This window comes from Pristiophorus japonicus, chromosome 6, assembly GCF_044704955.1.
Source record: "Pristiophorus japonicus isolate sPriJap1 chromosome 6, sPriJap1.hap1, whole genome shotgun sequence".
Taxonomy (NCBI): domain Eukaryota; kingdom Metazoa; phylum Chordata; class Chondrichthyes; family Pristiophoridae; genus Pristiophorus; species Pristiophorus japonicus.
Window position 1 is genome coordinate 241623360 of NC_091982.1, and position 27071 is coordinate 241650430.

At 42.8% G+C, this 27071-nt stretch overlaps 1 protein-coding gene and 1 long non-coding RNA gene across 4 annotated transcripts in view; one reads left to right on the plus strand and one right to left on the minus strand.

The window, feature by feature from the left end:
• The window catches only part of LOC139266011 (neprilysin-like), a 277737-nt gene that overhangs the window by 201416 nt on the left and 49250 nt on the right, over positions 1-27071 (plus strand). For all 3 annotated transcript variants that reach the window (XM_070883753.1, XM_070883755.1, XM_070883754.1), the window contains 5 exons: positions 4940-5076; positions 6181-6274; positions 6902-7030; positions 13006-13104; positions 23538-23615. In XM_070883753.1, coding sequence (XP_070739854.1) covers positions 4940-5076; positions 6181-6274; positions 6902-7030; positions 13006-13104; positions 23538-23615 — 537 coding nt within the window. The remainder of the gene's footprint in view (positions 1-4939; positions 5077-6180; positions 6275-6901; positions 7031-13005; positions 13105-23537; positions 23616-27071) is intronic.
• LOC139266012 (uncharacterized) overlaps positions 12864-27071 on the minus strand; it is a 43256-nt gene continuing 29048 nt past the window's right edge. Inside the window, exon 3 of the long non-coding RNA XR_011593672.1 lies at positions 12864-13561. This is a non-coding gene — a long non-coding RNA (uncharacterized lncRNA). The remainder of the gene's footprint in view (positions 13562-27071) is intronic.

A 27071-nucleotide genomic window follows, 5' to 3' on the forward strand; every position in this document is an offset into this window, starting at 1 on the left:
TGTGAGGAGGATGCTAAGAGGCTGCAGGGTGACTTGGACAGGTTAGGAAAGTGGGCAAATGCATGGCAGATGCAGAATAATGTAGATAAATGTGAGGTTATCCACTTTGATGGCAAAAACAGGAAGGCAGAATATTATCTGAATGGTGACAGATTAGGAAAAGGGGAGGTGCAATGAGACCTGGGTGTCATGGTACATCAGTCATTGAAAATTGGCATGCAGGTACAGCAGGCGGTGAAGAAGGCAAAAGGCATGTTGGCCTTCATAGCGAGAGGATTTGAGTATAGGAGCAGGAAGGTCTTACTGCAGTTGTACAGGGCCTTGGTGAGGCCACACCTCGAATATTGTGTACAGTTTTGGACTCCTAATCTGAGGAAGGACATTCTTGCTATTGAGGGAGTGCAGCGAAGGTTCACCAGACTGATTTCCGGGATGGCAGTTCTGACATATGAAGATAGACTGGATCGACTAGGCTTATATTCACAGGAATTTAGAAGAATGAGAGGGGATCTCATAGAAACATATAAAATTCTGACGGGATTGGATAGGTTAGATGCAGGAAGAATGTTCCCGATGTTGGGGAAGTTCAGAACCAGGTGTCACAGTCTAAGGATAAGGGGTAAGTCATTTAGGACCGAGATGAGGAGAAACTTCTTCATTCAGAGAATTGTGAACCTGTGGAATTCTCTACCACAAAAAGATGTTGAGGCCAGTTCGTTGATATATTCAAAAGGGAGTTAGATGTGGCCCTTATGGCTAAAGGGATCAAGGAGTATGGAGAGAAAGCACAAATGGGGTACTAAAGTTGCATGATCAGCCATGATCATATTGAATGGTGGTACAGGCTCGAAGGGCCGAATGGCCTACTCCTGCACCTATTTTCTATGTTTCTATGTTTCTATTCCCCCACGAGTGGAAACATCTTCTCTGCATCTACCTTGTCGAGCCCCCTTAGTATCTTATATGTTTCAATAAGATCACCTCTCATTCTTCTAAACTCCAATGAGTATAGGCCCAACCTGCTCACCCTTTCTTCCTAAGTCAACCCCTTCATCTCAGGAATCAACCTAGTGAACCTTATCTGAACTGCCTCCAAATAAGGAGACCAAAACTGTACGCAATACTCTAGATGTGGTCTCACCAATACTCTGTACAGTTGCAGCAGGACTTCCCTGCTTTTATACTCCATCCCCCTTCAGTGAGTCTGCCAATTCAGTGAGTCTGCCAAATCCCTCCTCAATCAGTTTAGTGCTGTGGGCTTGTATGCACTTGGATCCAGATTCAGACTGGTCAGACTTATTCCTGTTCGGATTTCCGTGGAGCCAACGAGAGTGTGTAAGAGAGAAAGGTGTCAGACCTGGAAAGTGTTGGTTGAGGGGCGGGGGTGGGGGAGGGTTGCAGTGAACTATACTGCTGCAGGAGTCCCACGATTGTCAGGAGACCTTGGTCAGCCAGTGATCTCTCGGCCTCTCACTGCATCAGCTCACCAGCACTGAGGCAGAGGTCGCACTGGGGTAGTGACGGAGTGGAAATATCCTGTTGTCGAAGTATGCCAGTGCGTTAAATCAGACTGTTCAGTTTCTGATGTCAAAGGGCTCTGTGGAATAATCTCATTAGCCAGCAAGGTTCTCATTTCAAATAATGTTGCATCTCACTCAACTGCCAAATTCATGAAAAGCAGAATTGAAAGTTTCTGTTGGCAATTTTCGCGGATGAACATTTATGGAGTCGGTATGACATTGCTCTGTGTGCTATTTTAGTGCCAGCAATAATCTGTTTGTTTTAAATGAATTATTAATGGGCGTAATTTTAAACTAACCACCCGTTAGATTGATAGATTTTTGTCAGGCAAGTGTATAAAGCGTTGCGGAAACAAGGCGGGGAGATGGAGTTGAGATACAGATCAGCCATGATCTCATTGAATGGTGGAACAGGCTCGAGGGGATGAATGGCCCACTCCCGTTCCTATATTCCTATGTTCTGTTGTCGGGAAGCTGACGAAATTGGGTGCAACTCTGGTTTTACACCCCGCCCGATTTTACTGCCCACTGACGTCAACAGAAAGCAATATTGGGCGCAGTGCAAAACCGACGTTCCATCCGATCCTGTGCAATTCCCGAAGGGCGGGTTAGGTTACATTGCTTCCAAATGTCTTTTTAAAGTATCAGGCAAAGTAATGTCGAATGGACACATTAAGCTAACACAGCTAACAGCAATTCCAAGCCTAAATTGTACTGAGGAAGTTGAAAAGTTTACCAGATGCACTGGCCAAAGCCGTGTGCTGATCAGTGTTGGCCTGCACTAGTGACTTACAGTTTCCATGTTTTTAAAAGATGCAACTCCCTTTAAAACCTTGCAAAGAATTAGGATTAACTGTTAACAGCTCAGCAGTATAATGTGCATTGCATGGTTGAAATAATGAGAGGATACTGGAGTACCCAAATTGAATCCATGGCTGTTAATTATCTCCTCTTTTTGGATTCAATTAATGACTCCAAGCCAACAGGCCTGGGAGGTTAAAATTCCTCTCTGTGCTATTTTTTAGCATTCATAGCAAATTTCTCTCTGAGTGTTAATTTAACATTTTTAACATGCTCCAAAATAGTCTGGATAGAAATTACAACCCAGCTCAATGCTTGCTATTTCCACAAAAGTTTCCAATAATATTAAAATGAAGCAATAGAAAAATATTTTTATTTACCATTTGTCATGCCTGACCATGGAATTTCATTGGGCGATATTAGTGGAAAATCACTTAATATGATATTCTGCGGATAACTTTTTAAGAAAGGCAGTAACCAGTTTCAGAGAATCGTAGAATCTTACAGCCCAGAAGGAGGCCATATGGCCCATTATGCCTTTGCTGGCTCTTTGAAAGAGCTATCCAATTTAATCCCACACCCCAGCTTTTTCCCCATAACCCTGCAAATTAGTCCTCTTTAAGCAAATGTTTAATTGCCTTATCATCTGGAAGTTCATATGGAATCTGATTTCAGCTAGTGTTTTCCAGATCATAATAACCCTTCGTATGAAGAAATTTATCCTCTAGCACTTTTGCCAATTATTTTAAATCCTTGACCTTTGGTTACCGACCCACGTGCCAGAGGAAACAGTTTTTCCTTTCTTGCTCTGTCAAAACCCTTCATAATTTGGAATACCTCTGTTTGGTCTCCCCCTTAACTTTCTCAGCTCTATGGAGACCAATCATAGCTCATCCAATCTGTCCACATAACTGAACACCCTCATCTCTGGTATCATTCTGGCAAACATTCTCTCTACCCTCTCCAGGGCCTTGACATCCTTCCTAAAGTGTGGTGCCCAGAATACTCCAGCTGAGGCCGAACCAGAGATTTGTAAAGGTTTAGCATGACTTCCTTATTTTTGCATTCAATGCCTCTATTTACAAAGGCTTTATCAACATAAGAACATAACAAATAGGAGCAGGAGTAGGCCATACGGCCCCTCGAGCCTGCTCCGCCATTTAATACGATCATGGCTGATCTGATCATGGACTCAGGTCCACTTCCCTGCTCGCTCCCCATAACCCCTTATCGGTTAAGAAACTGTCCATCTATGTCCTAAATTTATTCAATGACCCAGCTTCCACAGCTCCCTGAGGCAGCGAATTCCACAGATTTACAATCCGCTGAGAAAAGAAATTTCTCCTCATCTCAGTTTTAAATGGGCGGCCCTTTATTCTAAGATTATGCCCCCTAGTTCTAGTCTCCCCTATCAGTGAAAACATCCTCTCTGCATCCACCTTGTCAAGCCCCCTCATAATTTTATACGTTTCGATAAGATCACCTCTCATTCTTCTGAATTCCAATGAGTAGAGGCCCAACCTACTCAACCTAAGTCAACCCCTTCATCTCCGGAATCAACCTAGGGTGAACCTTCTCTGAACTGCATCCAAAGTAAGTATATCCTTCATTCTTCAAAGATTTGTTTATATGCACCTCCAGGTCCCTTGGTTCTTTCACCCACCCTCAAAATAGTGTCATTTAGATTACATTGCCTCTCTATGTTATTCCTCCCAAAGTGCATTACTTCACACGTATCCACATTAAATTACATCTGCAAAGTGTCTGCCCATTTCACCAGTCTGTCTAAGTTCGCCTGAAGTCTGCTAATATCATGCTCACTCATTACTACTCTGCACAGTTTTCTTTCATCCACAAACTTTGAAATCTCACTCCCTATACCCAAGTCCAGATCATTTATATACAATAAGAAAAGCAATGGTCCTAATACCAACTCTTGGGGATGCCACAGTATATATACTAACACAAATTTTAAGACTGTCACCAATTAGAATAAAGGAAGAGCTTTGGCGATTTCCTTTCATCTAGAGAAGTGTTAGGATATGGAATTTCCTACTGTAATGTATTTGCTTCATGGGTTCTTTGCTTAAGAATTTATAGCAACACATTGCTATTAAGAACTAGTTGGTTTATTAACAAAAGTGTAACAATCATACTAGACATTACCAATTCATCCACTAGGCTCACAACTGCATACCTAATCGTGGATGACCTAGACCCAACTGACTGGGGTTTTATTGAATCTTGTGAACATCATGTGATTTGCTACGCTACTCACAATGCAACAGCTCTGCAAATCTGTGAGCATACTCATTACACCTAACAAAAACTATAATAATTAATAAAAAGGCAGGGGATAATATTGCAAAAAGCACATTTTAAAAGGTTGTGGGGAAAGGGCAGATTTTTACAACAATCCAGCAGCCTCATGATCACTTTTACTGACATCAGCTTTTTATTTCCTGATTTTTATTTTCACTTGTCAGTCAATCTTTTGTACTTGCTTATGGAGAAAAATTTTATTGAGTGCAAAGACCTATTAAGTCTGTGTTGGGTGAAAGGATGCAGTTATCATTTTTGTTTTACTAGTTATGTATTAATTTTTTTTCTTGATCTAGTCATTCAACTGGAATAAATTCTGCAATCAAGTCTTCTCTACTGTGTCTCTGAATGTGTCAGATTCAGAACCAATTGTTGTTTATGCACGCGATTATCTTAAGAATCTAGCACCCATTCTCGCTAAATATGAGCCCAGGTATGTATGGAAGCAGTAATGCTTAGCTGTCTATATATGTGCTGTTGTAGAATACTAGAATGCTATTGTAGCTTTACCCTTCTCAACTGGCATAGTACTTAGATCATAGGTTATCCTACTGCAATAACTTGCATTTATATACCAACTTTAACACAGTAAAATATCGCAAGGCAAGTGATAGGACAAAAATGGATACCGAGCCAAAGAAGGAGTCATTAGGACAAGTGACTAAAAGCTTGCTCGAAGAGTTAAGTTCTCAAAAATTGGAGAGCTAGAGAAGGCTACAGAGATAGGGACTCCTACCGGAAAATATTGTGTACGGATATCAATTGAGGACAGGATTCCTTTGTGATGGCACCATAAAATAGCCTGCCATCGTTCGTAGTCTTGAGCTCACACGTGTGGAGAACAGACACTTGAGTGAGCTATTAAGTGGCTGCTGACAGTAATGAACATAAGAACATAAGAAACAGGAGCAGGAGTAGGCCATTTGGGCCCTCGAGCCTGCTCCGCCATTTAATAAGATCATGGATGATCTGATCTTGGGCTCAGCTCCACTTCCCTGCCCACTCCCCATAATCCTTGACTCCCTTATCGTTGAAAAATCTGTCTATCTCCACCTTAAATATATTCAATGACCCAACCTCCACAGCTCTCTGGGACAGAGAATTCCACAGATTTATGACCCACTGAGAGAAGAAATTCCTCCTCATCTCAGTTTTAAATGGGCGACCCCTTATTGTTAAGCTATGCCCCCTAGTTCTAGATTCACCCATGAGTGGAAACATCTTCTCTACATCTACCTTGTCAAGCCCCCTCAGTATCTTATACGTTTCAATAAGATCACCTCTCATTCTTCTAAACTGCAATGAGTATAGGTCCAACCTGATGAACCTTTTTTTCATAAGTCAACCCCCTTCATCTCGTGAATCAACCTAGTGAACCTTCTCTAAATTGCCTCCAATGCAAGTATATCCACCCTTAAATATGTAGACCAAAGTGTACTCCAGCCTAGACTCGGCAAAGGAGGGAAGAAAATTGAGGATAATTAGAAAAAAGTTAAAGCATCTGGTTCGTAACACAATTTACTTATGTGATCTGCAGGGATATTCAAAACTTTGTCATATGGAGGCAAGTAATGGACCTCGTGGGTAGTCTGAGCTCTGCCTACAAGGAGACAAGAGCAGCTTTCCGAAAGGTGAGTCATACATTTCTTTTAAATACTCATAAGCTGCCCATAACTGTTGCTGAATGCAAATATTTATTTTACGCACAAGATGGCGACAGAGTTGGGAGAGAAACATCAGAAACTCTGGTGACAGTGCCATCTAGTTGCCAGAGCCTGAAACTACATCATGACCGTTGACATTGCGAAACTGAATGGGAATTGTTGACACAGCAATTTACAGTGGTAAATGTTAACAGTGTAAAAAGTGTGAGCAAAAAATCACGAGACTTGGAAGTAACATTTTTAATAAATATACAAATATATGTGAGGTGACATTTGGACAGAAATAAAAATTGAGTGAGATGCAAAATGGACCCCCAATTTGCTACCATTATATGCTATCATGGAACTTCAAAATCTACCCCAATGCGTTTAAAATGGAAAGTTATACTGAAAGTGTTTGCCTCAACTAAGTACTCTGACAAAAGGTCATTACAAAGTCACCTCTTGGCTGCAGAATTTGTTTTTAATGTGCTTCTCCTCTATTATATGGTATTGGCAGCCATTTTGTTCAGGTCAGTCCCAGCCTAGTATAGTCAGCCCTTCAAGTGTTTTAGCTCAAATTTCTCTGAAAAGTGGTTGTTTTGTTTCACGTAGGCACTCTTTGGCACTACGTCGGAGACTGCAGTGTGGAGAAAGTGTGCAAATTATGTCAACAACAACATGGATAAAGCTGTTGGACGACTATACGTGGACGATGCTTTTGTCGGGGACAGCAAACAAATGGTAATGTAATTAATCATTCAGAACACCTTTAAGAGAGTTGTAAACTTTTATGCTTGTGCAAAGTTGAGGGAATTGCTATTGCAGGACACGACAGCTTCCAATTTTAAGGACCATGAGTCGAGATTCAGCAAATGTAAATGTTTTCAGTCCGAAGTCTTGTCATCAAATCATTAGATGAGGGTCCTGCGCAAGTGCTCTGAGTGCAGGGCCTTGCACAGGCCTCTCTGGCAATGGACTCTGAGTATCTTGTTGATGTCCAGAACATGCAGGAAGACAAGGCCTCTAAGGCGGGTCCAACATCCAATGTTCAATCAAGGCCAACAACAGGAAATAGGACAGAGACCATCATATGCCAATCATTTTAACTTACTTTGCATATGCCCATCTATATCTGGGCAGCTACATTTTCAACCATCAGTTCCACCCAATGAAAGAAAGATTGTGTATTTCTATCGTGCCTTTAACAATCTTGGGACATTGCAAGACACTTTTAAAATGTCGGGAATGTGGCAGCCAATTTGTCCCCAGCAAGCTCCTAAAAACAGCAATGTGATAATGACCAGATAATCTGTTTTTAGTTATGCTGCTTAAGGGAAAAATATTGGCCAGGACACCGGGGAGAACTCCCCTGCTTTTCTTCGAATTAGTGCCATGGGATCTTTTACGGCCACCTAAGAGGGAAGAGGGGGGCCTTGGTTTAACAGCTCATCTGAAAGACGGCATCTCCGACAGTGCAGCACTCCCTCAGTACTGCACTGGGTGTGTCAGCCTGGATTATGTGTTCAAGTTTCTGGAGTGGGACCTAAACCAACAATTTTCTGACTCAGAGGCTAGAGTGTTACTCACTGAGCCACAGCTAAGATTGGCAGATTCAAAGTAAAACTCCCTCCATATGACTGCAGTCTCAGAAGATCACGCCCCCTACTGAAACAGTGTGAAATCTGCGGGGAGAGACAGCTATTTGCCTAAGTTTCGTACTTCTTTGAAGACTTATCCAGGTTTAAAAATGAATGAAGGAACTTTAGTGAAAATGTAGGTGAAAAAAACATGCAAAGCTACACAGTTTTGCAAGACCATTGCAAGGTGATAATGTAATTGCCGTTCAGTCCAAGGTTTGGGAACTTGAAGAACCACTGCTCCTTTCAAACGTGACCTTTTGATTTCTTATTAACTCACTGGAAAGTTTATTGCTGTAAGGCTAAGAACAAAAGCATGATTCGACAGTTAAAAAGATCGTTTTACAGGCACCCTACTGTCTTTGTGAACTTCAAAGATGCAAAGCGACCTTCGGCAAATATGTATTTTAAAGACTATCTGGAAATCATAGGTTCATTGGAAAGAAATAAAAAACACGTCAATGATTTCATTGTGGTTTAGCAACCCTCAAATTAATAATCGACGCGATCTTCATAATAGCCTGTACAGTTGGTTAAAGCTTAACTATATTTTTTATCAAACATAAAATCAAACGGCGTCAATAGAACACCTTTATCAAAGTACATCGAGGTACAAAATCTAGTGCCCATCAGTTAACCTGGGTGCCAATTGTGCAATATTTGAAATCAATGAAATCTTCTCCCAGGTATTATTCCACCAATGATTTCCCCCCCCCTTCAAACTAATGGATCCTCATTAAATCCAGCCTTTCTAACATGACTTGGGCTTGACATGATGGCCGATTTGAACTTAACCAACATAATCAGCCGGCGTGGCGAGATTACACTCCTGGTGTGGAGTCTCACTGAGAGGGAGCGCAGATCGGAAAGTAAGAAAGATGTGCATTTCTCCAGCGCCTCCCATGACCACCGGACGTCCCAAAGCGCTTTACAACCAGCAAAGTACTTTTTGAAGCATAATCACTGTTGTAATGTAGGATATGAGATGTGGTGGTCATCATACCTGATGCGAACGCTCCCAGTTTTATGCTCATTACAATCAGTGGGCTAGATTTTCTGCTCATTTCTCGCCCCAGCCTCTCCAATTTTTCGGTGGGTTTGGGGTAGGTGTGGGCAGAATTGTACAAAGATGTTTTTATAGCATCTTCTGCTTTACCATGTTAATTGTGTACGCTATTGTCAAATGTTTAAATTATCCCCTTTTAAATTTGTTTAGAACAGAGGCTATACTCTACTGGGTTGTAGGGACATACCTGCATATTTAGGAATGAGAGGAGGCCATTCAGCCCCTCGAGCCTGTTCCACCATTCAATTAGATCATGGCTGATCTGTACCTTAACTCCATTTACCCGCCTTGGTTCTGTAACACTTCATACCCTTGCCTAACAAAAATCTATCAATCTCAGCTTTGAACTTTTCAATTGATCCCCAGCCTCAACCAGGGCCGGATTAAGGGCATCATGGGCCTGGGGAAAACTGATCCAAATGGGCCTATAGTTATGTTTGTTCATGTTCATTACATTACGTATATGATTCTGATTCTGAGTATGAAAAAATAGGCCAATATATTCAACAATGAAAGCATATATTCTGTATCAAGCTGGTATATATTCTGGTTCTGGTAAACATTGCAGTGCTAGATTCCTATACATATATACAAATAGTAAAGATCTTGGGACCAAAATTCACCGTCCCCAAAGGGACGGCTACTGCGGAGTTTGGGTGGGTGACCGATAAAATTGATCGGCCACCACGGTCGGGTGATTTTCCCTCCCCAAGCCATATTCAGCTCAGGGGGCAGGGGGGGATTTGAGCGGTGTGCACTTCCACCAGAAACGGCCAGTAAAGCGGCTGTAAAGGTGAGTTTCCAGCAGTGAGCTCTGTTATGTCTTTGGATGCTCTGATAATGACTCCACGAGGCAATGTGTTGTACTTGAACTGCAGTGACCTTAGTCCATTTAATGTAACTCCAGAGTGAGGATACCACCTGGTGGCCTGCTTTTTATACTAGGCCAGGCACACCTGTACAGGTAACCTACAAGTCTCCCACTGCAGTGCCCTCTGGTGGCACACCTTGTAATAGTACAGGCAGTAACCATGGAGGATACATGACAAGCTCTGCAGTGTGCGGGCCGCTAAAAATCGGCAAGGACAGGGATTTTCAGCTGCAAAAAGGTAAGTCTTTTCCCAGCAGTGCCCCCACGAAGTATTCCAGTCGGTGCTCGAATGGGACACCGCGGGAGTGTTGCCGCGATCGGGGCCCTTTGGTAGGGAAATAGTTTTTTAATTTTAGTGTTTTTATTTAAGATTACAGCATCCACTGTATTTATCTTTTAATAGTTTTATTTATTTTTAGTGTTTTTATTGAAGATTACAGTGTCCATTGTATTTATCTTATAATAATTTTATTAATTGTTTTGGCTCCATTCAACCTGCTGAGTACTGCTCAGAGGTTTGCATATACCCTTGTGCTTTTGTACAACTTTCAGGTCTGACTCTTTAGTGGAGGCCTGTGGGCTGCACAGACCTGCTTGGCAGGGTTCACCCTGAGGAAGGGAGGAGTGTTGGGAGGGCGACACCAGGTACACCTGGTCAGAAGCAGGGCAGCACGCAGGAGAAGGCGTTGCCGTCAGCACCGTGCAGAGAGGCAGCGGGCAAGGGAGGCAGCAGCCATGATTCGTTCATTCTGCGCCAGACCAGTGTGCCCGCCATCTTCACCGGCCTAAACCAGGATTGCGGTTGGCGGCTTGGGGACAAAGGATACCCCCTTTCCACTTGGCTACTCACTTCACTGCGGAACCCCAGGACAGCACCAGAGCACGCATACAATGCCACTCATTGTGCCACTAGATGCATCATCGAGCAGTGCATAGGCATCCTTAAGCAGAGATTCCGGTGCCTGGATGACTCTGGTGACACCTTGCACCTCAATGGGTCTCCATCATCATTGTGCTCTGCTGCATGCTGCACAACCTGGCCATCATGAGGGGACAGCCACTGGAGTTCGAGCCAGCAGTACCACCTGAGGAGGAGGAGTAGTTGCAGGAGGAGGAAGAGGAGGAGGAGGTGCAGGAGGAGGAGGAGGAGGAACCTGTTGGCTCTCCTTGCACCTCTTACACCAGCCATCCTTTCAATCTCCTTCCCCCATCAGGGCCTTGCTGCAAACCCTGGCCTTTAAAAAGACCAGGGAGCAGCTGACTCATTAGAAACCCTTACCTGCATACTGAATTTCTCAGTGGTGATAAACTCAAATGAAGACAGCCAACCGCTGAAAAATCCACTTTGGAAGGGTTCATTAGCACTGGAACCCATTTGTTCAATTTTGGAGCCAAACATGGGGTGGCCCAGCCACGAAAAGATGTTGGCGCTAATGGCCGCAAAAAGGTGGAGGAGCACCAGCTTTCCAGCGGTACTGAATTTCAGGCCCCTTGTCTCTGCAAAATTAGGTATGTACATGTTGGGCCAATAGGCAATAATTTCCTCAGTCTTGTTTTTCCTCTCTTATTGTCGATTCAATTCAGCCTATTTGGGAGGCCTTATGTTTTTTCCTACATTTATTTAGCGGGCCTTTGTTCTTTGGTGGGCCTGAGGCTACAGCCTCATCCGCCCTGTGATTAATCCATCCCTGAGTCTGAACAGTAGTCTGGGGGAGAGAGTTTCAGATTCCCACTGCCATTTATGTGACAAAGTGCTTCCTGACCTCACCCTTGAACGGCCTGGTTCCAATTTGAAGGTTATGCCTCCTTGTTCTGGACTCCCCCCACCACAGGAAATACTTTCTCTGTATCTACCCTATGTGTCTTTTGCAAAACATTCCAGTGATTTAATTAATGGGAAGAGTGCAGCCTCCATTTTCAGTGATCTCAGATGCGTCAGTTCCTGCAGAGAAAATGGACTCGAGCTTTACAATTAGCACTCCTAGTGCAGAGATTGAGACGACAGAAGCATTCACTGGCAATTCAGCACAAAGTCAGCTCGCCCCACATGACTTTCCATCTGCTAAGTTCCGCTTGTGCCTGGAGCACTACTTTGTAAAATCTATCCCTATGTTATCAGAATTTTCTCTCCTGCTCTGCTCATTGTCTGATCAGAGAATCACACAACACAGTAGGAAGTCATTCAGCCCATGGTGCCTGTGCTGGCTCTTTGACAGAGCAATCCAATTCGTCCCACTCCCCCCGCTCTTTCCTTGAAGCCCTGAACATTTTTCCTTTTCAAGTACATATCTAATTCCCTTTTGAACGTTACTATCAATTGGTTTCCACCAACCTGTCAAGCAGTGCATTCCAGCGTTATAATACTCTGTCATCGATACTTTCACCCACTTGTAGGAGTTCCTTTATTATCTTAATGAAGGCCTTCACCCATTAGGAATTTTGTGCAGAAGAGTTGAATGTTTTTATCGCCCACAGCACATTCCGAGCCCACAGATTAATTGTTTATATTACTCTATGTTGTGTTCCTTAAAGAAAGACTTGAGTTTACCTCAGCGCACCTCTCACAGATTTCTCAAAGCACTTCACACACAATTATCAGAACGTGCATACATCATGAAATGAGGATACGCGCCTCTCCAAGGGCATGTGTGGGCCCCACCAGTGAGGGTCTAGGCCAGCAACTTGCCTGGATCCCGAATAATTCTTTATATATTGGCAGGACCATTGGGTGGGAAGCCTAGGCTAGTGCCAGAGCTGTGCTCGCAGTGGGACCATGCCGGTGGGGTGCCTGCCCAATGCCCCCACCTCGGCTGCAAACTCTGGCAGGATCAGTGCTGGAGGGCACAGTCGGGTATGATCCCAGCGTAACCCAGGATTACGATTTGAGAGATTCCAGCGCTGCGAAGAGAAATGGGAAGGGAGCTGGTTCCAAAATGTATGGAGACACTTGAGTAAATGATTGACTTCAAGGATTTCAAGGATTCAGAGAGAAAGTCACCTGTCTATTTTATTTGGAAGGGAAGAATTATCCTTTGAAGCAACACCATGGCGGCCAAACACATGTTTTTTTTGGAAAACACAGAGTTTCTTTAAGAAAGAACACGATTATATTGAATCTATTTTTTTCCACCCCCTCCTCCAGGTTGAAGAACTGATCGAGCAGATTCGTGAAGTTTTCGTGCAGAATCTGCACGAACTCAGCTGGATGGATGAGAAAACCAAAGTGAAAGCAGAAGATAAAGTAAGATAAGATAGCCATTGTTTCCATTGTGGTTTTCAGGATTTGGAAAGGAATTTTTATTTTTATGGATGAGGAAACCAAAGTGAAAGCAGAAGATAAAGTAAGATAAGATAGTCATTGTTTCCATTGTTGTTTTCAGGATTTGGAAAGGAATTTTAATTTTTATTCTTATTTATTCATTCATGAGATGTGGGTGTCACTGGCAGGGCCGGCATTTATTGCCCATCCCTAACTACCCTTGAGAAGGTGGTGGTGAGCCTCCTGCTTGAACCGCTGCAGTCCATGTGGTGAAGGTGCTCCCACAGTGCTGTTAGGGAGGGAGCTCCAGGATTTTGACCCTGCGATGATGAAGAAATACCGATATATGTTCAAGTCTGGATGGGTGTGACTTGGAGGTGGTGGTGTTCTCCTGTTGCCCTTGACCTTCAAGTGGTAGAGGTCGTGGGTTTGGGAGGTGCTGTCGAAGAATAACATAATAAGAACATAAGAATTAGGAACAGGAGTCGGCCATCTAGCCCCTCGAGCCTGCTCTGCCATTTAACAAGATCATGGCTGATCTGGCCATGGACTCAGCTCCACTTACCCGCCCGCTCCCCGTAACCCTTAATTCCCTTATTGGTTAAAAATCTATCTATCTGTGATTTGAATACATTCAATGAGCTAGCCTCAACTGCTTCCTTGGGCAGAGAATTCCACAGACTCACAACCTTCTGGGAGAAGAAATTCCTTCTCAACTCGGTTTTAAATTGGCTCCCTCGTATTTTGAGGCTGTGCCCCCTAGTACTAGTCTCCCCGACCAGTGGAAACAACCTCTCTGCCTCGATCTTGTCTATCCCTTTCATTATTTTAAATGTTTCTATAAGATCACCCCTCATCCTTCTGAACTCCAACAAGTAAAGACCCAGTCTACTCAATCTATCATCATAAGGTAACCCCCTCATCTCCGGAATCAGCCTCGTGAATCGTCTCTGTATCCCCTCCAAAGCTAGTATATCCTTCCTTAAGTAAGATGACCAAAACTGCACGCAGTACTCCAGGTGCGGCCTCACCAATACCCTATACACTTGCAGAAGGACCTCCTTGCTTTTGTACTCCATCCCTCTCGCAATGAAGGCCATCATTCCATTCGCCTTCCTGATTACCTGCTGCACCTGCAAACTAACTTTTTGAGTTTCATGCACAAGAACCCCCAGGTCCCTCTACACCGCAGCATGTTGTCATTTCTCCCCATTCAAATAATATTCCCTTTTCTGTTTTTTTCCCCAAGCTGGATGACCTCACACTTTCCGACATTGTATTCCATCTGCCAAACCTTAGCCCATTCGCTTAACCTATCTCAATCTCTTTGCAGCCTTTCTGTGTCCTCTACACAACCCGATTTCCCACTAATCTTTGTGTCATCTGCAAATTTTGTTACACTACACTCTGTCCCCTCTTCCAGGTCATCTATGTATATTGTAAACAGATGTGGTCCCAGCACCGATCCCTGTGGCACACCACTAACCACCGATTTCCAACCCGAAAAGGACCCATTTATCCCAACTCTCTGCTTTTTGTTAGCCAGCCAATTCTCGATCCATGCTAATACATTTCCTCTGACTCACCGTACCTTTATCTTCTGCAGTAACCTTTTGTGTGGCACCTTATCAAATGCCTTTTGAAAATCTAAATACACCACATCCATCGGTACACCTCTATCCACCATGCTCGTTATATCCTCAAAGAATTCCAGTAAATTACTTAAACATGATTTCCCCTTCATGAATCCATGCTGCATCTGCTTGATTGCACTATTCCTATCTAGATGTCCCGCTATTTCTTCCTCAATGATAGTTTCAAGCATTTTCCCCACTACAGATGTTAAACTAACTGGCCTATAATTACCCGCCTTTTGTCTGCCCCATTTTTTAAACAGAGGTGTTACATTAGCTGCTTTCCAATCCGTTGGTACCTCCCCAGAGTCCAGAGAATTTTGGTAGATTATAACGAATGCATCTTCTATAATTTCCACCATCTCTTTTAACACCCTGGGATGCATTTCATCAGGACCAGGGGACTTGTCTACCTTGAGTCCCATTAGCCTGTCCAGCACTACCCCCCTAGTGATAGTGATTGTCTCAAGGTCCTCCCTTCCCACATTCCTGTGACCAGCAATTTTTGGCATGGTTTTTGTGTCTTCCACTGTGAAGACCAAAGCAAAATAATTGTTTAAGGTCTCAGCCATTTCTACATTTCCCTTTATTAAATCCCCCTTCTCATCTTCTAAGGGACCAACATTTACTTTAGTCATTCTTTCCGTTTTATATATCTGTAAAAGCTTTTACTATCCGTTTTTATGTTTTGCGCAAGTTTACCTTCGTAATCTATCTTTCCTTTCTTTATTGCTTTTTTAGTCATTCTTTGCTGTCGTTTAAAATTTTCCCAATCTTCTATTTTCCCATTAACCTTGGCCATCTTATAAGCATTGGTTTTTAATTTGATACTCTCCTTTATTTCCTTGGTTATCCACGGCTGGTTATCCCTTCTCTTACCACCCTTCTTTTTCACTGGAATATATTTTTGTTGAGCACTATGAAAGAGCTCCTTAAAAGTCCTCCACTGTTCTTCAATTGTGCCACCGTTTAGTCTGTGTTTCCAGTCTACTTTAGCCAACTCTGCCCTCATCCCACTGTAGTCCCCTTTGTTTAAGCATAGTACACTCGTTTGAGACACTACTTCCTCACCCTCAATCTGTATTACAAATTCAACCATACTGTGATCACTCATTCCGAGAGGATCTTTTACTAGGAGATCGTTTATTATTCCTGTCTCATTAAACAGGACCAGATCTAAGATAGCTTGCTCCCTTGTAGTTTCTGTAACATACTATTCTAAGAAATAATCCCGTATGCATTCTATGAATTCCTCTTCCAGGCTACCCCGTGCGATTTGATTTGACCAATCGATATGTAGGTTAAAATCCCCCATGATTACTGCCGTTCCTTTTTCACATGCCTCCATTATTCCCTTGATTATTGCCCTCCCCACCGTGAAGTTATTATTTGAGGGCCTATAAACTACACCCACCAGTGACTTTTTCCCCTCACTATCTCTAATCTCCACCCACAATGATTCAACATTTTGTTCATTAGAGCCAATATCGTCTCTCATAACTGCCCTGATATCATCCTTTATTAACAGAGCTATCCCACCTCCTTTCCCTTCTTGTCTATCTTTCCGAATCGTCAGATATCCCTGTATGTTTAATTCCCAGTCTTGGCCACCCTGCAACCACGTTTCTGTAATGGCCACCAAATCATACCCATTTGCAATGATTTGTGCTGTCAACTCATTTACTTTATTTTGAATGCTGCGCACGGAAAGGTAGATTGTTTTTAAACCATGATTTTTAGTTTTGACCCCTCCTGCAGCCCCTTTATATTCAATAGCCCTTTTTGTTTTTTGCCTTGGTGAGTTGCTGCAAAGCATCTTGTAGAGGGTACACAGTGCAGACACGTTGTGCCGGTGGTGGAGGGTGGCCAATCCATTGGGTTGCTTTGTCCTGGATGGTGCCGAGCTTCATGAGTGTTATGGTAGGGTAGCTAGAGAGAAGCTTTTTCTGCTGGTGGGGGAGGTCTAGAACAAGGGGACTTAAAATCAAAGTCACAACATTCAGAGGAGAAGATAGGGAAACTTTATCATGAAAATGCTGGTAGAAATGTGGAACACTCACTAACAAAAACATAGAAATATAGAAAATAGGTGCAGGAGTAGGCCATTTGGCCCTTCGAGCCTGCACCACCATTCAATATGATCATGGCTGATCATGCAACTTCAGTACCCCATTCCTGCTTTCTCACCATACTCCTTGATCCCTTTAGCTGTAAGGGCCACATCTAACTCCCTTTTGAATATATCTAACGAACTGGCCCCAACAACTTTCTGTGGCAGAGAATTCCACAGGTTCACAATTCTCTGAGTGAAGAAGTTTCTCCTCATCTCGGTCCTAAATGACTTACCCGTTTTCCTTAGGCTGTGACACCTGGTTCTGGGCTTCCCCAACATCGGGAACATTCTTCCTGCATCTAAATTGTCCAATCCCGTGAGAATTTTATGTTTTTATGAGATCCCCTCTCATTCTTCTAAATTCCAGTGAATATAAGCCTAGTCGATCCTGGCTTTCTTCATATGTCAGTCCTGCCATCCCGGAAATCAGTCTGGTGAACCTTTGCTGCACTCCCTCAATAGCAAGAATGTCCTTCCTCAGATTAGGAGACCAAAACTGTACACAATATTCAAGGTGTGGTCTCACCAAGGACCTGTACAGCAGTAAATGCTCACTCAATTAATAATTGTAAGTGTGAAATCGATAGATTTTTGCTAGCCAAGGTTATAAAGGAATATGGAGCCAACTCAGGTGGATGGAGTTAGGATACGGATCAGCCATGATCTGATTGAATGGCAGAACAGACACGAGGGGTTGAATGGCCTCCTCATTAAAGAAGCAGTAGCAGGACATTTGGAAAAGCAAAATTTGGTCAGGCAGAGTCAGCATGGATTTATGAAGGGGTAGTCATGTTTGACAAATTTGCTGGAATTCTTTGAGGATGTAACGAGCAGGGTGGATAAAGGGGAACCAGTGAATGTGGTGTATTTAGACTTCCAGAAGGCATTTGACAAGGTGCCACATAAAAGGTTACTGCACAAGATAAAAGTTCACGGGGTTAGGGGTAATATATTAACATGTATAGAGGATGGGCTAACTAACAGAAAACAGAGAGTCGGGATGAATGGTTCAAACTCCGGTTGGCAACCGTAACTAGTGGGGTGCCACAGGGATCCGTGCTCGAACCCCAACTATTTACAATCTATATTAACGACTTGCAAGAAGGGATCGAGTGTAACATAGCCATGTTTGCTGATGATACAAAGATGGGAGGAAAGGCAATGTTGTGAGGAGCACACGAAAAATCTGCAAAAGGACATAGACAGGCTAAATGAGTGGGCAAAAAATTGTCAGATGGAGTATAATGTTGGAAAATGTGAGGTTATGTACTTTGGCAGCAAAAAATCAAAAGAGCAAGTTATTATTTAAATGGAGTAAGTGTTGCAGGACAGCGGGGCCTGGGGGTACTTGTGCATGAAACAAAAAAGGATAGTATGCAGGTACAGCAAGTGATCAGGAAGACCAATGGAATCTTGGCCTTTATTGCAAAGGGGATGGAGTATAAAAGCAGGGAAGTCTTGCTACAGTTATACAGGGTATTGATGAGGCCACACCTGGAATACTGCGTGCAGTTTTGGTCTCCATATTTACGAAAGGATATACTTGCTTTGGAGGCAGTTCAGAGAAGGTTCACTAGGTTGATTCCGGAGGTGAGGGGGTAGACTTATGAGTAAAGGTTGAGTAGGTTGGGCCTCTACTCATTGGAATTCAGAAGAATGAGAGGTGATCTTATCGAAACGTATAAGATTATGAGGGGGCTTGACAAGGTGTATACAGGGAGGATGTTTCCACTGATAGGGGAGACTAGAACTAGATGGCATAAGCTTAGAATAAGGGGCCACCCATTTAAAACTGAGATGAGGAGTAATTTCTTTTCTCCGAGGGTTGTAAATCTGTAGAATTCGCTAACTTAGAGAGCTGTGGAGGCTGGGACATTGAATAAATTTTAGACAGAAATAGACAGTTTCTTAAATGATAAGGGGATAAAGGTTTATGGGGAGCGGGTGGGGAAGTGGACCTGAGTCAATGATCGGGTCAGCCATGATAGTTTTAAATGGCGGAGCAGCTTTGAAGGGCCGTATGGCCTACTCCTGCTTCTATTTCTTATGTTCTTATTTTCTCATATGTTCCTATCAAGACTTCCACTTTGGATATTGGAGGGTACAAATTCTGGGAGCATTTATGTAACAACAGGAAGAGGGTAGCTGGAGATTCTTTTATAGGACAGATGAGCTAAGATAGGATTAAGTGCCCTACTCATCCATATCTGATCATGTAACGCAAAGGGAAACACAAGTTATTTTTCCAAGCCTAGTCACTATAAAGCCAATCACATTTCAGAACATTTATGTATTGAAGGGAGCCAGCATTTGCAAATGATTTAATGCAATATAAAAACAGATATTAAGAGTTTCTACAGGTATAAAAAGGAAGAGAATGGCTAAAGTAACTGTTGGTCCCTTAGAGGATGAGACTGGGGAATTAATAATGGGGAACAAGGAAATGGCAGAGACTTTGAACAAATATTTTGTATCGGTCTTCATGGTAGAAGACACTAAAAACATCCCAATAATCGATAATCAATGGGCTATAGGGAGGGAGGAACTTAAAACAATTGCTATCACTAAAGAAGAAGTATTCGGTAAAATAATGCGACTAACGCTAGACAAGTCCTCTGGACCTGATTGCTTGCATCCTAGGTTCTTAAAAGAAGTGGCTGCAGAGATAGTGGATGCATTGGTTGTAATCTACCAAAATTCCCTCGATTCGAAAAATGCAAATGTTAACACCCCTATTTAAAAAAGGAGATAGACAGAAAGCAGGAAACTATAGACCAGTTCACCTACCATCTGTCATTGGGAAAATGCTGGAGTGCATTATTAAGGAAGCAATAGCAGGACATTTGGAAAAGCATAATTCAGTCAAGCAGAGTCAGCATGGTTTTATGAAAGGGAAATCATATTTGACAAATTTGTTGGAGTTCTTTGATGATGTAATGAGCAGGATGGATAAGGGGGAACCAGTGGATGTGGTGTCTTTGGATTTCCAGAAGGCATTCGATAAGGTGCCACATAAAAGGTTACTGCACAAGATAAAAGTTCACAGGGTTGGGGTAATATGGATAAAGGATTGGCTACCTAACAGAAAACAGATAGTCAGGATAAATGGGTAATTTTCCAGTTGGCAAACAGTGACTAGTGAGGTGCCACAGGGATCAGTGCTGCGGCCTCAACTAATTACAATCTGTATTAATGACTTGGATGAAGGGACCGAATGTAATGTGGCCAAGTTTGCTGATGATACAAAGATGGGTGGGAAAGCAAGTTGTGAGGAGACACAAAATATCTGCAAAGGAATATAGACAGGCTAAGTGAGTGGGCAAAAAATTGTCAGATGGAGTACAATGTGGGAAAGTGTGAGGTTATCCAATTTGGCAGTAAAAATAAAAAAGCAATTTATTATTTAAATGGAAAAAAATTACAAACTGCTGCAGTATAAAGGGATCTGGGGGTCCTTGTGCATGAAACACAAAAAATTAGTATGCAGGTACAGCAAGTAATCAGGAAGACAAATGGAATGTTGGCCTTTATTGCAAGGGGGATGGAGTATAAAAGCAGAGAAGTCCTACTGCAACTGTACAGGGTATTGGTGAAGCCATACCTAAAGTACTGTGTGCACTTTTGGTCTCCTTATTTAAAGGGGGATATCATTACATTGGAGGCAGTTCAGAGAAGATTCACTAGGCTGATTCCTGAGATGAAGTGTTTGACTTATGAAAAAAGGTTGAGTAGGTTGGGCGTATACTCATTGAAGTTTAGAAGAATGAGAAGTGATCTTATTGAAACATATAAGATGAGGGGGCTCGACAAGGTAGATACAGAGAGGATGTTTCCACTCATGGGGGAATCTAAAACTAGGGGACATAGTCTCAGAATAAAGAGTCGCCCATTTAAAACTGAGATGAGGAGGAATTTCTTCTCTCTGAGCGTTGTAAATCTGTGGAATTCTCTGCCCCAGAGAGCTGTGGAGGCTGGGTCATTGAATATATTTAAGGTGGAGATCGACAGATTTTTGAGCGATAAGGGAATAAAGGGTTATGGGGAGCGGGCAGGGAAGTGGAACCGAGTCCATGATCAGATCAGCCATGGTCTTATTGAATGGTGGACCAGGCTCGAGGAGCTAAATAGCCTACTCCTGCTCCTATTTCTTACGTTCTTAGAAATGTTCAAGGGAGATCATTGTCTTAGAATCAAATAGCACAGAGAGACGCCATTTAGCTCACTGTGCCTGTTACACAATTAGTCCTGCTCCCCTGCTCTTTACCCATCGACCTGCAATTGTTTTCCTTTTGAAGTATCTATCCAAAACCCTTTTGAAATATATTATTGAACCTGCTTCCTCCACCCCTTTAGACAGAGCATTACAGATCCTAACAACTCACTGCGTTAAAAAAAAATTAAATTCTCCTTATCTCGCCTCTGGTTCTTTTTGCCAATTATCTTAAAAATCAAACTCCTTTTCCTAATGTCCACCGACAGGAAATAAGGGAACTATACAAAGCGATTGGGCTTCATATCAGCTAACAATCCATAGAGCAAGCGAGAGGGATCTCCTCATATTGACTGGAATTGCCTTGTGCAATGTTACTTTGGCAGCTGATTTAGCAGAGGCATTGACTCATTTAAAATAAACAGACTGAAGACTCTGATATGATAGAACACAACATTTTATATAAAAATGTTAAGTTACTTTGACATCCTCTCACATAACAAGGGGATTGGTAGCATAGTGGTAATGTTACTGGACTAGTAATTCAGAGACCACGACTAATAATCTGGAGATGTGAGTTCAAATCCCCCCCATGGCAGCTGGGGAATTTAAATTCAGAATTTAAAAAAAAAAGCTAGTATCAGTAATGGTGACTGTTGTAAAATCCATCTGGTTCACTAATGTCCTTTTGGGAAGGAAATCTGTCCTTACTCAGTCTGGCCGAAATGTGGCTCCAGACCCACAGAAATGAGGTTGACTCTTAACTGCCCTCAAAAAAGGCTTAGCAAGCCACTCAAGGGTAATTCGGGATGGGCAATAAATGCAGGCATCTCAGGAATGTATAATAATTTTAAAAATTCAAAGCTTCTAGATCAATACAATTTGAATAGATCAGTGCTGCTGATTTTTGTAGGAAAATGTCTGGACCAATGACTGCGTTAAAAAAAAAATTCTCCTCATCTCGCCCATGATTCTTTTGCCAATTACCCTAAAAACTGAACTCCTCTTAAAAAGAAATTAAACTATGACACTTTGTTCCCACTCACTTGAATTGAGGTGGGTGTTATGGAAGACATGTTTCTAAACTCAAACCTTCCAAACTCAAACTCATCTTTACACTGTATCCTTAATTCAGGCATTTCTCTTGTAAACACCATTGGAAAATAACAGTTAAAACACTTCAAGAATTCGTCAATCTTCAGGCACTGCTTCCCCATCTTTTAGAGAGCAAATAACTATTTCCACCCTTTGTTTAGTCCTCACATACTAAATGAATGCTTCACTGTTCTCCTTTTAGCTTCCAGCGATGATTTTCTCATGATCTCTCTTTGCAACCCTCATCACTTGCTCAATGCTCCTCAGCCTACCTTTATAGATCTCCTGATCCTGATCCTTTCCTGAACATTTAAATATTTTGTAGGCTTTCTCTTACTCCGATTATCTGACCTTTCCCATGCAGCAAATATATCTTCAGGCAGAGATTGCTCTTGTGAAAAACACGCAACATGTGCACATTAAATTCCTTTCGTTTGAGTCAACTTTACATCAAAAAAGCATACAGTGAAGTTTAACATGCGTGTTTTAATTGTTCGTACAGGATCAGCACATGGCTAGAAAAAGTTGAGGTAGATTGTTAACTTGCAACCTGTGTGTAAATCTAACGGCAGGGATCGGTGGCTCGTTATAGAAAACACCCTGATTTTTAATTCAATTGAAATAAGCAATGGTATTGGCAATTCCCTTGCCCCGTAATCTTTGAACTCCTGTCTTATTTCTATAGCAATTATCCGATCTAATAAAGAATAAACTCACATTTATACTGCTCTTCTCACGACCTCAGGATATCCCAAAGTGCTTTACAGCCAATTAAATAATTTTGCAGTGTAGTGACTGTTGTAATGTAGAAAAACGTGGCAGACAATTTCTGCTCAGCAAGCTCCCACTAATAGCAATGAGATAATGACCAGATAATTTACTTTTTACTGATGTTGGTTGAGGGATGAATATTGTCTGGGACACCTGCGGGATCTCCCCTGCTCTTTTTCAAGTCGTGCTTTTACTTTCACGTGAGAGGGCAGACAGGGCCTCGGATTCAATGCCACATCTGAAAGATGGTACCTCTGACAGTGTGATGCACTCTCAGTACTAACTCAGTATTAACTATAGAACATGCAATTCATATAATCAATTACATCGCTACATGGGTACAGGGTAATGTATTTCAATAACAGTCACATATTGCGCGAGAAATGTGTTAAGACGAACTGTAGATGATAGCTCAGTTCATAATTTTAAGTATGAGATCAATAGATCTTTGCTAGCCAAGCGTATAAAAGGATATGGAGCCAAGGCAGGTGGATACCGTTAGGATACAGATCAGCCATAATCTGATTGAAAGACAGAATCATGAGCTATAAAATCAATCATATGGTATTACAGAACATTTATTTGTCTCTAGGCTAGAGCTATCCGGCAGAGAATTGGATACCCACCGGACATCAAGAATAATGCTAAACTGGATGCTGAATATAAAGGCGTAAGTAACTACAGTTGTCGCAGCTTTATTTGGTATAAATCATGTTGTCAACAAACTTATGGAGGATGAATGCCTCCTTTCATCACGTTGATACAAAATTATAATATTGGCGTCAATTTTTAACTTGGATACCTACAATGGAACTGAAAATCAAAGGGGGTAATTTTAACCCCCAAAGACAGGTGTGTTTGGGTCGGGTGGGAGCTTAAAAAGTTATAAATCTGAAACAGGAACCCAACCCGCCTTGAACCCACCCACTTAGAAACATAGAATTCCACAGCGCAGAAGGAGACCACTTCGGCCCATCGTGTCCACGCCGGCCGACACAGAGCCACCCAGCCCTCGTTCAGCAGCCCTGAAGGTTACATTTAAATCTATGAACAATGAACAATGGCGGACAAGTAAAGAGCACCCAGCCCAACCAGTCTGCCCCACACAACTGCGACACCCCTTACACTGAAACATTCTGCACTCTACCCCAACCGGAGCCATGTGATCTCCTGGGGGAGGCAAAAAACAGATAAAAGCCTAGGCCAATTGGGGAAAAAAAATCTGGGAAAATTCCTCTCCGACCCATCCAGGTGATCGAAACTAGTCCAGGAGATCACCTTCGCCGTATTCGATTCCCTGCAGTGCTTACCATCATATCTGCCAGCCAACAAGAGGTTATCCAGTCTAATCCCACTTACCAGCTCTAGATCCGTAACCCTGCAGGTTATGGAACTTTAGGTGCCCATCCAAGCACCTTTTAAATGTGGTGAGGGTTTCTGCATCCACCACTTTCCCAGGCAGTGAGTTCCAGACTCCCACAACCCTCTGCATGAAGAAGCCTCCCCTCAAATCCCCTCTGAACCTGCCATCAGCCACCTTAAAACTATGCCCCCTCATAATTGACCTCTCCACCAAGGGAAATAGGCCCTGCTATCCACTATATTCAGGCCCCTCAATATTTTGTACAACTCAATGAGGTCTCCTCTCAACCTCCTCTGTTCCAATGAGAACAAACCCAGCCTATCCAATCTGTCCTCATAGCTAAGATTCTCCATTCCAGGCAGCATCCTAGTAAATCTCCAATGCACCCGCACTAGTGCAATATCATCCTTTCTATAATGCGCCGACCAGAACTGCACGCAGTACTCCAGCTGTGGCCTAACCAGAGTATGATACAATTTAAGCATAGCCTTCCTGCTCTTATATTCTATGCCTCGGCCAATAAAGGCAAGCAGACTGTCTGCTTTCTTAACCACCTTATCCACCTGGACTGCTACTTTAAGGGATCTGTGGAAAGCACTCCAAGGTCTCTTTGTTCATCTACACTTTTAAGCGGCCTACCGCTTAATGTGTATACCGTTTCGTAATTAGCCCTCCCAAAGTGCATCACCTCATACTTCTCCGAATTAAATTCCATTTGCAACTGTTCTGCCCACCTAACCAGTAGATTGATATCCTCTTGTAGTCCATGACTTTCCTCTTCATTATTAACCACACAGCCAATTTTAGTTTCATCTGCAAACCTCTTAATCATACTCCCTATATTCAAATCTAGATCATTGATATATACCACAAAAAGCAAGGGACCCAGTACTGAGCCCTGTGGAACCTCACTGGAAACATCCTTCCAGTCACAAAAACATCCATCAACCATTACCCTTTGCTTTCTACCGCTAAGCCAATTTAGGATCCAACTAACCACTTTGCCCTGGATTCCATGGGCTTTTACCTTCATGAACAGTCTACGGTGTGGGACCTTAACAAAAGCTTTGCTAACTGTCCCTAATTAATCCATGCCTTTCCAAATGTAGATTTATCCTGTCTTTCAGGATTTTTTCCAATAATTTTCCCACCACTGAGGTTAGGCTGACAGGCCTGTAATTACTCGGCCTATCCCTTTCTCCCTTTTTAAACAAGGGTACTGCATTAGCAGTCCTCCAGTCATCTGGCACCATGCCCAAATCCAAAGAGGACTGGAAAATAATGGTCAAGGCCTCTGCTATTTCCTCTTTTACTTTGCTCAACAGCCTGGGATACATTTCAGCCGGGCCTGGGGACTTACCTACTTTCAAAGCTGCTAAACCCCCTAATACCTCCTCTCTCACTATTTATTTCATCCAGAATTTCATACTCCTCCTTGATAGCAGTATCTGCCTTGCCCCTTTCCTTTGTGAAAACAGACGCAAAGTATTCATTCAGAACTATACCAACATCTTTAAGGGCACATGTTTGGCGTGTGCCTTCCGGATCTCCTCCTTGAATGCCTCCCACTGTTCCGACACTGATTTACATTCAAGTAGCTGTTTCCAGTCCAATGTGGCCAAATCACTCCTCAACTTAGCAAAGTTAGCTTTTCCCCAATTTGGTACTTTTATTCCAGGTCTATCCTTGTCCTTATCCATAACTAACTTGAATTTGACTCAATTATGGTCACTAGCACCCTAGTGCTCTCCCACTAATACCCCTTCAACCTGCCCAGCTTCACTCCCCAAAACGAAATCCAAAACCACCCCCTCTCGTGTTGGGCTTGTTACATACTGACTAAAAAAGTTCTGGTATTGACGGAGGCAGGGCGGGAGATGGGGTGGTGACTGGTGATGAAACCACTTTCTGGAAGTGGGTCATAAGAACATAACATAAGAACATAAGAATTAGGAACAGGAGTAGGCCATCTAGCCCCTCGAGCCTGCTCTGCCACTCAACAAGATCATGGCTGATCTGGCCGTGGACTCAGCTCCACTTACCCGCCTGCTCCCCATAACCCTTAATTCCCTTATTGGTTAAAAATCTATCTATCTGTGATTTGAATACATTCAATGAGCTAGCCTCAACTGCTTCCCTGGGCAGAGAATTCTACAGATTCACAACCCTCTGGAAGAAGAAATTCCTTCTCAACTCGGTTTTAAATTGGCTCCCCTGTATTTTGAGGCTGTGCCCCCTAGTTCTAGTCTCCCCGACCAGTGGAAACAACCTCTCTGTCTCTATCTTGTCTATCCTTTTCATTATTTTAAATGTTTCTATAAGATCACCCCTCATCCTTCTGAACTCCAACGAGTAAAGACCCAGTCTACTCAATCTATCATCATAAGGTAACCCCCTCATCTCCAGAATCGGCCTAGTGAATCGTCTCTGTACCCCCTCCAAAGCTAGTATATCCTTCCTTAAGTAAGGTGACCAAAACTGCACGCAGTACTCCAGGTGCGGCCTCACCAATACCCTGTACAGTTGCAGCAGGACCTCCCTGCTTTTGTACTCCATCCCTCTCGCAATGAAGGCCAACATTCCAATTCGCCTTCCTGATTACCTGCTGCACCTACAAACTAACATTTTGGGATTCATGCACAAGGACCCCCAGGTTCCTCTGCACCGCAGCATGTTGTAATTTCTCCCCATTCAAATAATATTCCCTTTTACTGTTTTTTTTCCCAAGGTGGATGATCTCACATTTTCCAACATTGTATTCCA